This window comes from Falco rusticolus, chromosome 1 (genome assembly GCF_015220075.1).
Source record: "Falco rusticolus isolate bFalRus1 chromosome 1, bFalRus1.pri, whole genome shotgun sequence".
In the NCBI taxonomy this organism is placed as follows: Eukaryota; Metazoa; Chordata; class Aves; order Falconiformes; family Falconidae; genus Falco; species Falco rusticolus.
Window position 1 is genome coordinate 40,678,733 of NC_051187.1, and position 12,888 is coordinate 40,691,620.

The following is a 12,888-nucleotide window of genomic DNA, read 5'->3' on the forward strand; positions in this document are numbered from 1 at the left end:
CATATACATGACCAGAGATTACACAGCAAGACTAGAACTATTGCTGTCATTTAATCTCACTTGTCCTGCACTCATGACAGCACTAAAATTATAAAACTAAGTAAGACCTACACAGTCCACTCATTTCCTACAGGTCAGAGCAAGATGCTCCCTCGAGACATTTCCTTTCTTTTTGTTAAGTCACGTCAAATCTTTCCCATAGTAAGGATTTTAAAAAAACATTATTTCAGAAAACTCCTGTAGCATTAGACACCTTAATATAAAAGCTTACCCCTTCTCTCCTCTTTATTGCTCTCCTATAACACCCTTTATTACTTAGCTTAAAATCACCTGCTTTTTTTTGTCACCTGTTACTGCTAATAATCAAGAAGATTAGAATAGCTTCAGCCCCAGAAAGCATAGAGTCCCCTCCAGCGTAAGAAAAATTTTTAAATGGTAAGGCACATGCCTTAGCTGCAGCAGAGGGTGATTTACTGAAAGAAAATTAATTGTAGTTCCGAAGTAAAAGCTTACTGCAAAAACAAAGTTTAGTCCAAGCTTAAATGATGTTATAGGATTCTAGAGCCAGGCTCAGAGTAAAAAGCTTTATGCAGCAAGAGAAAGCAGGGGCACCACCATAAACAGATGCTTACACAATTCAGTTTCTTGCATGGGAAGACTTATTTTGAGAGACTGCAAAGCTTCTTTTCTAAGAACTATGCCCTCAGCACTAGTTCCCTGAGATTTCCTTAGGCTGTCATGGAAACCAGTCACACCTGGGGACAACTCTTGACCCTGCGCACTGCTGGTGGGGTCAAAAGGTACAGGAGAGTCAGGGAAGAGCGACTCTGGCCCATTCTGGCAGGCATCCACTTCACTGTTTATCTCCAGACTTCCCACTTCATTTGGCACTTCATTGATGTTAATTCCGGTAGCTGGAAAAGAAAGTTTCACTGAGCCTTGCTTTAAGCTGCACCATTTATCTTCACGCCTCCACCCAAATACAATGCTACCCACTATTGCCTTTAGACTGTAAGAATATGAAAATTGCTAACAGCAGCAACTGGCAAGAGGAACTTCATAAAGGACTTTTGATTCTTCATTTAAAAAGACCAGAATAAGTATCTTTCATTTGCTTTACTATGTTGCCTTCAAGCAGGACCTCAAAAGCGATCATAAAATACTTTCAAAACCTCACATGTTTTTTTAACTCTTGTTAGGTTTAGAAGCATGAAACACTGAGTGTAAGTAACATGATCTGTGTCACACTGAGTGGCAACCTACTACAAATAAGACTCACCAACTGCGGGCCATGCTGAATAATTCAGCTATTTGGTATGCTGCTGGGCACTGGGGAGAAAGCATCCGTCACCCCCACTTCCAGCCTGGGCCAAGCAGAGTTTCTCCATTTTAAAGAGAGGTTACATTTTTTCAAATAGGATGCCTTTATCAAAAATATAGTAGCAAAGGTCACATGTATCAAAATAATAATTCTACCAATTAAAAGGTAACTCAAGAACCACTTTAATACCAATCTAATCCCTGCTTACTAATACTGGATTTTCCTTTTCCATCAGGAAAAAAAAAAAAACAAAAAAACCCACGCATCTCAAAACCAGTTTAACACTTCAGAGGTTTTCTCACATATTTCTACGTCACTCAGCAGGGGAATACTTATATTTATGAAACTACTGTTGCAACAAAACTGTGTATTTAAGTTTAAATGCATTATTATCGATCTCAAATGAGCAGGATACTAAAATAGCCGCTGTCTCTCTGTTCACTCCAGTACCACGTATCACTGGAGTAACGAACTCATTGGAATAATATAGAAAGTTTCATTATTTTTTCCTAAAGATATTTGAAAATATTTAACAATTGTAATCACAAAGCATTTGCAACTGGAAAAATCAAGCTTCATCTTTCTACTTTTTCCTCCTCTCAGAGCTACAGACTTGAATAAGCAGTTTGGTATTTTTGAAGTCTGCTCAAAGATGATGGCGGGGGGGGGGGGGGGGGGCGGGGGGCACACCAAACAAACCAGAACTGAGAAACAGATCCTCCCAAAGCCAAGTGTTTCTAAAGATGCATATGCAGAAATATTCTGTAGCCAGGAACTTGATTACAAGAATTCAATAGAACTTTATTTACTGATTTAGACCAGCTCATTAATATACTGCTATTACACCCCCTCTCATATAATGAATCACTACAAATTTCTGAAAGCAAAACAATTAAAAAATAAAGCTATTATCCTTCATGTATATGGAGAACATTAAAGTGCACCCTGAAATTAAATAAGCCATATAGGAAAGTGTCACAGGTAGGAAGGTAGAACTTCTTAATTGTTTTCCCTTTTGTTATTGAAGAAAGCAAGAGATTTCCTTTCAAGTGCAGTCAAATTTCACTTCAGAGTAATTTAAAGAGGGAAAGACAAATTCCCACCCCTAACCATCTGTTCCCACCTCTGTGGTGCATCCTCCTTTCACCCAGCACAGATGTTTGTACAATGAACCAGCTCAGAGAAAACTGAATGTGGGTAAAAATCAAAAGTTTTCAGCCTTAGGTTGCCAAAACCCATCAGCTCTCTAAAGATTTGAATTAAACCACTTCCGAGTATCTTATTTGTCACGCAGAGAACATTTTCAGGCCATTTTAGCCTGATTCAGTTCACCGTGTGGTCACAAACACACTTGCAGGCAGGGATGGGGGCAAACAAGGATGCAAAGGAGGAGCAAAGACAGGGCAGCCTTTTTAATGGCTAACCAGTCATTAGAGTTTAAGGTATTTTAAGACCAAAAGTTTGTAAAAAACAAACTTAAAATAGATGTCAGTGCTACAAATAGCCACAGGAAGCCAAAGAAGATACTTCGCACATTCAGAAATACTGTTTCTGTCCATCTTTCAGGAAACGTACCTATTACTGCACCAGGTTTATACTTTATTTACACTTTTATCCTCACAACCACGAGCGGTATACATATACAAAAGAGATGCTGGAGCAAAATTCTGGAGGAATGGTTTCCCAGCAACTTCCTGAGGCCACAAGCCACTCGGACTCTAAACAATGCCTTAACTAAAGTAATTTAATTGTAGTAGTGTCAATACAACTGTGGTCTTTTCAGAACAGTGCGGGAGGAGATGCAATTAGATTGAAAACAGTAGAAAGACACACTACTTATTTCTAAGTCACAATTCAATTGTTTGGACAATATCCAACCCAGGGGAAGACAGGAAGGTGTGATCTCCAACTTCATAAAAGATGAATGAATCATCATATAACTACACTCTGCCAGTCTGATAATGGGCAGCATAAGAAACGCAAATAAAGTCTCAGGCCTCCGCTTTCTTGCCTGTGACAAGATGACAAATCTGCGGTACAAGAGGAGGGTGGAAGGCCAACAACTTCCATCACGTGATCACCTCCTTTTACGTTAGGAACCTCTGTACTTTAGTGTATCTACGCAGCTGCAACATATACACCTCCTCCACCCATCTACTACCGTATTCTTATACGCCAACATATCCTCAGAAGATTTTCACAATGAAAGCAGTTAAACACTTAAATAGGTAGAGAGGCTGTTGAACCTCCCTCCCTGGAGACTTACAGAATTCAACAGGACAAGGCCCTGAGCAACCTGACCTAGCTTCAGGTGCAGTGCTCTCTGCATGAGGTTGGACTCGATGACCCACAAAGGCCCCTTCCAAGCTAAGTTTAATTCTATAATCTACTCAGATCAGCCTCTTAACTTTCTTGTAAACAGCTGCATGATTATTTTATTATAGAGCTCATCTACATATAAAAGTTATTTTGAGATAATCTGGGGAGTACATACCAGCATCTCTCTTCCATAAATGGAAGTTTAAAGAGACTTTTAAAGTACATTTTGGGTTTTGCCTAAGTAATTTAATTTATTAGGAAAACTTCTTTCGCTAGAATAAAGTACTCCAGTCATGAGCTTACTCCATAATAACTTGTAGTTCCAGAAAATATCAGGTATACACTCTTGGAAACACTATCAGAAGAGAGGGTAACACCCTGAACAACACACACTCCACTGACAGCCAATAGTACCTAAGCTAATAGCATGGTTTTGTTCTGAAAGAATAAGTTTAAAAAAAAGCAACAAAAGACGACAGTTTTCCCATACACAGAACAACAGCCTTCACCAAACTTGCTTTAAACTGCTGTACAAGAAGTTCCTGACCTCTGGGAAAAAAGTACTTCAGCATCACCTGAACAACAAAATAGTTGTAGAGAAGCCTGGGTAAGACTAGGAAATTATATGGTGCATATGATATAACTTACTGTTCATTTCATCTGTTGTATCCGGCAATTCTGACTTGGCTTTACAATCCAAGTGTCCTCCAGAGCTGCTAGGGGCCACATTGCTGCTTTTGTTCTCCAACTGAATGTCCTGCTGGACAGACGAGGAGTCCATGGTAAAAACAATCCAGATCCCTGGGAAGTTTTTCTTCTGAATAATTTGCCACCAGGTGAACTACCAAGTCCTGTTTCTCTCCATCAGCAACAACAGCATCAAGATGTTACACAGGAGCACCGTTCTGAGTGTTACAGCTGTTGGTGTGCAGCAGGCAGCCGCTAATTCCAGGAGATCATGAAAACAGCTCACAGCCAAAGCTGTCACCACAGAGCCGCATCCTCTAGAAACAAAACGTAGCAAATTTACAAACATTTCTTAGGGCTTTGAAAACATGAGTTAAAAAGAAAGCAGTGCTCACAGATCACCCACCAGCCCAACTTCGACACACAGAACCAGGACACGGGGTAATAACAGAGAAGATGAAACACAACCAAGTATCTGGCTTTCGTGTATAGGGAGTGATCTGTTTAAGAGCTTTTTTTATCATTATTTTTTTTTAGTAGCATTGATACACCAGTGTAATAATTCAACAAGATAATATTCAGCAAGACAACTGATTTAAGATCACTGTCCCCTTTATGGAAACGCCTCTTAGGCCTCTGCTTTAGTAAGTGAACCAGAATTCAGAGAAACATTTTGCTCTGTAAATTACAGCCTGGGCTTTCATACCATATATTCCCAATTCAAGGACCTACCCCCATCTAAGTTTCACTAGCTTAAGTTAGAATGCAGTATGGAATTCAAAATTAATTTTTTTTTAAATTAAATGACATCATTACCGTTTACTTATCTGCAAAACAACGAGTACGGATCACTGTACAGAGCCTGAGCTACTAATTACAGCATGTGTTGGCAGTTAGAATGTGGCCTGGGCTGCAGTTTAATGCAGCCTTGTCCTATGGTGCGTCAAGAAGAGGATTTCCAAACACAGCAGACAGAGTTTACAAATGATTCTCCAGGCATTCAGATCCTACCTTTGGTTACAGACCCAGCCAATCTGGCAGAAGCTGTTGTCACTTCCAGCATTTAAATTTTGTTCCAATAGCTACCGACAGCTGAATGAACAGACTACAAAACGTTATGGCTCCTCTTTACTACAGAAACCCCAGTTTTGATTTCTGTAGTAGATAAAGAAATCCCCAATTAAAAAAAGGAGGGGGCTGCAGGGAGAATGTCAAGTCAGGAATATTTTCATTGCATTTTTATATGAACACAAACATTTTGAGCGATATCCCTTCCACATCCCCAAAGAACTTGTGGGACTACTGCTGTACCAAAGGGCCAGCCACCCAGCAGCACCAGGCACCTCCTGAGCAGTGCAAGGCTGCCAGCAGCTCGGCCGTGCAGGGAACCTGAAACCTGGGGCACATTTCTAAAAAAGAAACCTCCACCAAACAGAAAGATTAATACCTTCGCTGTGATTTCTTACTGATTTTAAAAGCTTTTCTGGATAATAAAGCTTACAGCAAGGCTCCTGGCAGAAGAGACTGCAAGTAGCTGCTACCTGACAAGCCACAAAGAGGAACTGCAGACAAAAGGCAAGTAGGGCTGGGACTGCTGGCACCTCGGCGCAGCTGGCCAGCCTGTGGACGGCTTGTGATCCCTGCCACAGCACCCCTGCCGACACCCAGCCACGGCCTTCCCTGTGCAAGCCATCCCCAGACATTACAGGTTGGCGCACCTTGGCGTCAAAGTCTCTCTGTACCTCTGAGCTGAGCACAGGCACAAACACACACACACACACACACACCACGGGAACCCAGCAGCAGCCTCACAAGGAAAGGAGCTGTAGGAAAACAACCGATTTTACCTAAAACACCAACAACCAGGAGGGCAACGGCGCCCGGCCACAGCCCAGAAGCCGCCCGGCCAGCCGCGGCCCAGGGCTCCGGGGGGCACCGGCAGAGGCACCCGCAGGCCCGGGGCCGCAGCGGGCCAGCCCGGGCGGCTCCCCGCACCTCGGCTAGGCCGTGGAAAGGGTGGGCAGCCCCGGCCGCGCCCCCCGCCCTGAAGCAGCGCCCGGCCACCCCCTAGCCCGCCCCGCCGCCCCCTGCCCGGCCAGACCCCCGCAGACCTGGGGCCGCCCGCCTGGCGCCCGGCTCCTGCCCGAGACGTGGCGCTGCCTTCGCCGGGAAGGGGCGGGGAGGGCGCGGCGGTGCAACGCGGTTCTCCCTCCCCCGCCGGCCGGGCGCCACCGCCGCCGAGGACCGGGCCCGCCGCGGCCCCCCCGCCGCCCCCGCCCCGCCCGGCCCCGCGCCCCTCGGCGGGCAGCCGCGGCGGGCTGACGCGGGCCGAGAGGCAGCCGGTGCCGCCCGGCCCGCGGGTGAGCGGCGGCTTTTGCAGACGGACCCTTCCGGGCGCGGGGGGGAGGAGCCGCTCTCCGCGCCGGGGCCGCCGCCCGGCCGGGCCTCCGTCACGCCGGCGCGGGGCCTGTGCCCATGAGGGGAGCCCGCCGCGCGGGGGGCCGGGGGCGTCCCGGGCCGGGCGGGGCCGCCGGCCGACCTGCATAATGGCAAATGAAACCTGTGCGTAAATTAAAAACTAAATCTGTGCGTAAAGGCGGTGCCCCCCTCGCAGCCCTCGTTATCTGGGTCACTCAGGTTCCTGCATCAAGGCCACCGTTTGCTGGGTTACAGCCAGCGGGGTTCAGTGGCGTGTTCTGCTAGTGCCAATTTCCAGTGCTCCCGATGCCCTTTCCCTCATAAGTCGGCCCTTAGAATACTTTTTTTTCAGTGTGTTTCTGGCTCCGGGCTCCCAGAGGGCCACCACACTGGTACCTCACACAGCTGTTTGCTTCTACACCTATATGGGTGGTTTTTGCTTTTCTAGGTTTTTTGGTTTGGTTTGGTTTGGTTTGGTTTCCATTAGTATAGCGGCTTATCTTGTTACACTGCCATTACTTAGTGTTGCTGGAGAGTTTACAGGTGGTAGGTTTTACTCCCAGCCTTGCTAGAGTCTCCATAGATAAGAACGCCGGTTAGTAAACGGGCATGGGAAACCAGACGGCTCTGTGACAGGATCGCTGCCCCTCGCCTGTTCAGCATACTCTGAACTTTTTTATTTTCATAATGAAAATGCCTTCTAACATCATATTGTTACCCTAAATATAACTGCCAGGTAAACTTACTTAGTCTGCTTTCCCAGGTATTCCTCTTTTATCAACCTGTCCAAATTACCCTTAATATGAACCTGAACCTGTTTCTCTAGAAGGACGTGAGGCTGTTCCACAAGTCAGTTAAACCCAAGGCATCAGCCAGTCTGAAGTGTTTAAATGACACACCTGTTAACAAGGTCCTGGCATATTGCTAATGACATACCTGTTTTCCTGCACGCAGCATGAAGAGGTGGCCCTTAAGACATGATTTGGAAGAGAACATGACAGACTAATGCAGGAAGAGAGCTATTCTCAAGTGCAAATGCACGACATGAGAGGCTAGCAAGCCTGATGATCAGACACTAAATGACCTCGATCAAGTAGGACTACATAGCATGCACCTCAGCACTGTCTTCTTAGAGACTCTACTGACTGAAACACCTTTTGCTCTTCACAAATTCACAAACAGCCTCAGTAAGGGATCTGCACAAGGGTCTGGAGAAGTATATTTGGATTCCGAGGACAGCAGCCCCCTGCTGTTCCACTGCCTGAGTCAGGTGCCTGTACGAGTGGGCAATGCCAGGCTGTGGCTCAGCACCAACGTGAACTGAAGTTTGACCTTCTTGGCTGGATGCACGTGTTTGGCATTGTGCTTATAAACCATACGTAGGGTGTGTATGGGTGCAGGAGCACTGAGTGAGAGGGACACCAACCGAATGGGCCTCTGCTGAGATTTGAGAGGAACCCCTCAGAACTTGTGCGTATGAACCAGTGTTTCACATTCTTTAGCAGTGATCTTCGCTGGATACTCTTCCACAGAAGATGTCAAGGACAATATGGTGAAGCAGACTTGAATGCCTGCTCTTCTTTCAATCTGTTGCTTTGATTTTCTTTTAAGAATGTGAGAAGTTGGAGTTTGGCCTCTCAGAGAGAACTCAAGAACTGTTGAGTCACTAATGTAGCTGTTCAGTTGGAGTATCTGTCTATGTTTGCTTCTTGACCTTGATCCTGTCTCTTTAGGCCAATTTATTGCTTGGGTAAAGCTCCAAAGTATCTCTTTTTTACTTACTAGTTTGCAACATGGCACCAAGCCCCACAGCTGTAAGAATAACCACTTGTTTAGAGACTGCCGCCCAAGCATGCCACAAAGCTGCAGCAGGCTTAAACAGGCTGCCTGAATGAGAAAGAGAATCCTTCATACCAAAAAATAACTGTTATTAGTAACATAAGTTTTAGCACAACAGGAGAATGTCATAGCAGTTGTTTAAAAAGCCAGAAAAATTGTCAAACACTGACACAAATGAGGCCTTTAAGTGCAAGGGTTCCTGTAAATTCACAGGAGACTTGTTTGTGTAAGCTGCAGTCTCTGTCTCCAGCAGTGAAAGAGCCCATGGCTTATGCCAAAGTCTATTCAAGTTCCTTTTGCAGAGCACTCTTTTATTCTTCAAATATAAAAATCAGAAGGTACCATGAGTCCTTTAACCACAGCAAGCCACAGCATTCTTTTACCCTGCAACTAGGCTGCATGCAGGAGCTGCTATGCCGCCTTCTCTTCAAGTAAGCTCTCTCAGACCTAAATAGGAATTGCCTTTTCCAGGAACCCACGGGGCCTTGCCCCTAGAAGGGGAAGGAAAATTTATGAATCTTTGCTCTGACAAAACGAAAAAAAAAAAAAGAAGCATATAATGCCAAATTAAAGAGCTGAGCTAACAATTCAAATTAACAGGGAATGACGACCATTTGCAGGGTTACCTACAGCAGGGTATTCTTGTAAGTCACCCTGTGTGTGTGAGATTTGCACTAGTAGGAGAAGGAGTCGGATAAGAGAGAAAAGCTCCATACTCTGCAGAAGCAGAGGGTGGCACTCTCTGCACAGCAGAGAGCCTGTGTGTGGTGCTTTCCAGTTACAACTATTATAGCTACAAACATGTTTTTCTAAATATTTCCTTAGCAGAGATCTTGTTCTCTAACCACTGACAACAGCATGTGCCAATTCCCTGTGCTTATTGCCTGTTTTTCTGCTTACGTATTTCTATTATTTGGTGTCACTCAGTCTACACAAATGTCATTAAAAAAGAAACCTGTGCTAACCACATATAAATAGCTCTATTACTGGCAGACTGTAATCAGGCTCAGGCATCCAGTTCTCCTCTCACAGCCACTGAGGAAAAAAATAATTTTATATGAAATACCGACATGGAACTAGAATTTAGGTCTCCAGAAATGTGAATATTGAAGACTGCCTTAGTATTTTGCTTATATATTTTATTTACTTACAAATTTTATCTATGTGAAACATACATACAGTGTTCCACCTAAGCAATTTTTAGTGTGTGTATTCTAGCAGGGGTACGTTACTTTCCTGACTCATTTCTATAAACTGGGGAGACGCTCAGATGTTAACTGTGGCATGTCTGATATAACAACGTAGCTCAGAATGGACTTAATCAACCTCTATGTAAAAGAACGCTGGGAAAGCATAAAAAGCTGTGTTGTGTAACCAGAAGGTTTGCAGATGAGAGCTCTGGCATACAGAGAATAAACCGAGATTTAAGGCCTTGTTACTGAAAGTATCTTGCCAGTGCCCTCCTCCTGTTCAAAGATGGATTCAGTTTGGTCACACCAGCTGTTTTGAAAAACAGAAACTGCTAAGAGCTGCATTCATTTCTGGGGGGCATTCCGCTATAGTCTCCCTGGGCGAGGAGGGTTACTTTTGGTACCAGGATGCCTCACATATTTAAGGAAATTAATTAAGAAAGTTCTCTTTCCATGTATCTGTGTGTGAAAGAGAGAGAGAGAGTGGATAGAAATTACTGGCTATTAGTGGTTTCAAGCTTAGCTTTCCCACAATAAAAGATTTTTGCTGCCAGCCTGGAATCAGTAAGTTTCTACTTCTTTTTTTTCCTGGAAATTACTTTCCCAGCCCAGGGCTACTGGTTAAGAAAGTGCTGCCATTACACACACAAAAGTCTTATCCACTAACTTCATAAATGTCACTGTTCCACTGAAACATAGTGCTTGCTTCAGCTTTTCAAGAGCCTTCAAAGTGGCACACAACAGTAGGTAACATCGGCCAGCCCTTGGAAGAACTTGCCAAAAGAGCATGGAAACCTTGAATTTTTCAACAGGAAGCTCAACACAGAGAACAGGACATTTACTTTCTTAAAGACATCTCAACAACTGTGGAAGAAGCTTGGCCTTGCCTTCTCAGGGATGTGCACAGCTGCACCTGCGTCTCCCTTTCCTGATGCATGGTAGGCATGGGGTACAACCCTGGTCTGGGCTGTGGGGGACCTGTGCAAGAGGTGGGGCTGTAGAGAGTGTAAAATAGGGAATAAAGAGTAAGCAGGAAGCGAAGTCCTTTTTGCCATTCTGTCCTTTCTTGAGCCTTCCAGTAAACCTATCACTGGTCTACCTTCAGCTGCCTTGCACAGCTGTCTGATGGGCAGCTGGGCCAGACACTGGGGGAGGGTAGCTCACCAGCTAAGTGTTCCCTGGAAAGGGGCATTAGAAGCCCTGCTTGCAGGCTCAGTGCACCACTTGCAAGCCTGTCTTCATGGCTGTTACCTTCTGTGGGCAGTTAAGACACCTTTGAGACCTGGTCTTCCATGCTGTGTGGTGCAGGAAGTTGTCCATGCCCATACAAAGTCCCACTACCTGCTCACAGAGGGAGCTCATGAATACAAAACGTAATCTTCATAAGAACTTTGGTTTGAAAGGGTCACCAAGCTGAGCTGAAAATACTTATGAGCAGACTACTGTTAAGTTTGATCCTTAATTCTAGATGCTATGTCACTGCTAAGCCATAGGGATGAAGTGCTGTGTGGACAGGTCCTGCTAGCGGAGATAAGGGAACAAAGACACACTGACAGAATTTGTGAGGCCAAGAACAAACACAACATGAGAAATCAGCATACATTTGTGTCTGTGCTACATGCTCAAGGTCTACAGCTTGGAACAGCAACATAGTCCACACAGCGGCCTCTTTGGCTCGAAAGGATTACGGGTGCCTGCACGCAGATGACCCCTGGAAAGGAATCCAAATAACAGGGATGTAAGATCCTTAAAAAAAAAAAAAAAAAAGAGCGCTGTATTGCTAGACTTGGGCATGTTCTCTCTCTTTCGTTTAGATATTTTTATATTACTATTCCAGCCCTGTCCAAGTGAAGAAAAAGTCACTTTTTGAATACCCTTTTCTGCCAGCAAGTTCTTGACTTATGTCCTCAACAACTGTGCATTAACATAAGGAAACAGCAGATGGAATCTCTGTATTTACTTCTGTCACACAGAGACTCGTGGAAAAAAAATGGATTTCTTGTTTCAGGGATTTTTCAAAGCTTAACATACATTTATGGTGATATTGCCCTGAGATTTTACTGTGTTAAGAAAAGCAATGCACCACAGCACTATGCTACAGAGACCAGACTGCCCTTCAGGCAGAAGTGTTCTGCTTGGAAAAATCCCTTCACTCTCAAAAAGCCCTCCTGCCAGAGATGCCAAGTGTCCTGGGTTGTGCATTTATTCAGAATAGATGCAATGTGGTTATATATTCTATGATATATACTTTTTCAATTGACAGGTAACTCCAAGAAATATTACCCAGGAGGAGCAAAATGTAAATGTGAACATGAACAATCACAGTAAATAACTGACAAGGTCATAGCCCCGGAACAACATTTACACAGAATCTGCCCTGAAAAGAGAAGGCTGAAATAAGAATTGGCCACACAAAGAATTATTTGCATCTTCTGCCTTCAGTGCAAGAAGTATAAACAACCCAATTAAGCTATCAAGATACTCCTTACGTGCTGTTCCATCGAAGGGCTAGTTCTACATTAGCAAATGCAGATTTCCAGGGTGGCAGCATGGTCCAAGAGGGCAGCGAGCGATTAGAGTCCTGCCCCTGGTTCCCTCTCAGCCTTGGGCTAATCATTTTCCAGGTGTCCCCTGTTTGTATAATAAAAGGTAACAGGCAGCCTCATCTCACAAGCACTGCAAGGAATATATGGATGTGTGTGTCATCTCTTTAGGAGTCAAGCATTATTTTCTATAGACAGGACATCAAACTGCTCACCAGAGTAGGTGAGCAGCCCTGGCTGACACGTGAGCTCAGCGCCAGCATGCATTCAGTGCAAGGCTGCTGCCTTGGTGCCTGTGCCCAGCCTCTCCCGCTCTCATTACAAGGTATAAATTCAAGATGTTACGTCCAATTTACACAATGACATGACAATATGGAAAGCCAAACACAAAGTACATTGGTGCATTTGTGAAGAAAAAGAAAAAAAAGTTTTCTTTGCCACCAGTCCTCCAACTTCATGCTTATGTATGCACCCACCTGGATACCAGCTGAAGGCATTATCCAGTTTTTTTTTCCATTGATTACATTGCTCTCTGAAAACCGGGTTAATCTCTGCTCTTTGGGAAAGAGGA

At 44.5% G+C, this 12,888-nt stretch overlaps 1 protein-coding gene across 4 annotated transcripts in view; it reads right to left on the reverse strand.

The window, feature by feature from the left end:
- The window catches only part of GOLGA3 (golgin A3), a 30,378-nt gene extending 23,790 nt beyond the window's left edge, over nt 1-6,588 (reverse strand). The window contains exons 1-3 of one of the 4 annotated variants that reach the window (XR_005102415.1): nt 6,439-6,588; nt 4,289-4,644; nt 633-914 (exon numbers count right to left, since the gene is read on the reverse strand). Coding sequence is in view for 3 of the 4 variants with exons in the window: in XM_037376097.1 (XP_037231994.1) it covers nt 633-914; nt 4,289-4,421 (415 nt within the window). In the remaining variant the exon portion in view is untranslated. The remainder of the gene's footprint in view (nt 1-632; nt 915-4,288; nt 4,645-6,438) is intronic. The other 3 variants (XM_037376097.1, XM_037376107.1, XM_037376117.1) reach the window with 3 other exon arrangements.
- Between the last annotated feature and the right edge of the window lie 6,300 nt (nt 6,589-12,888).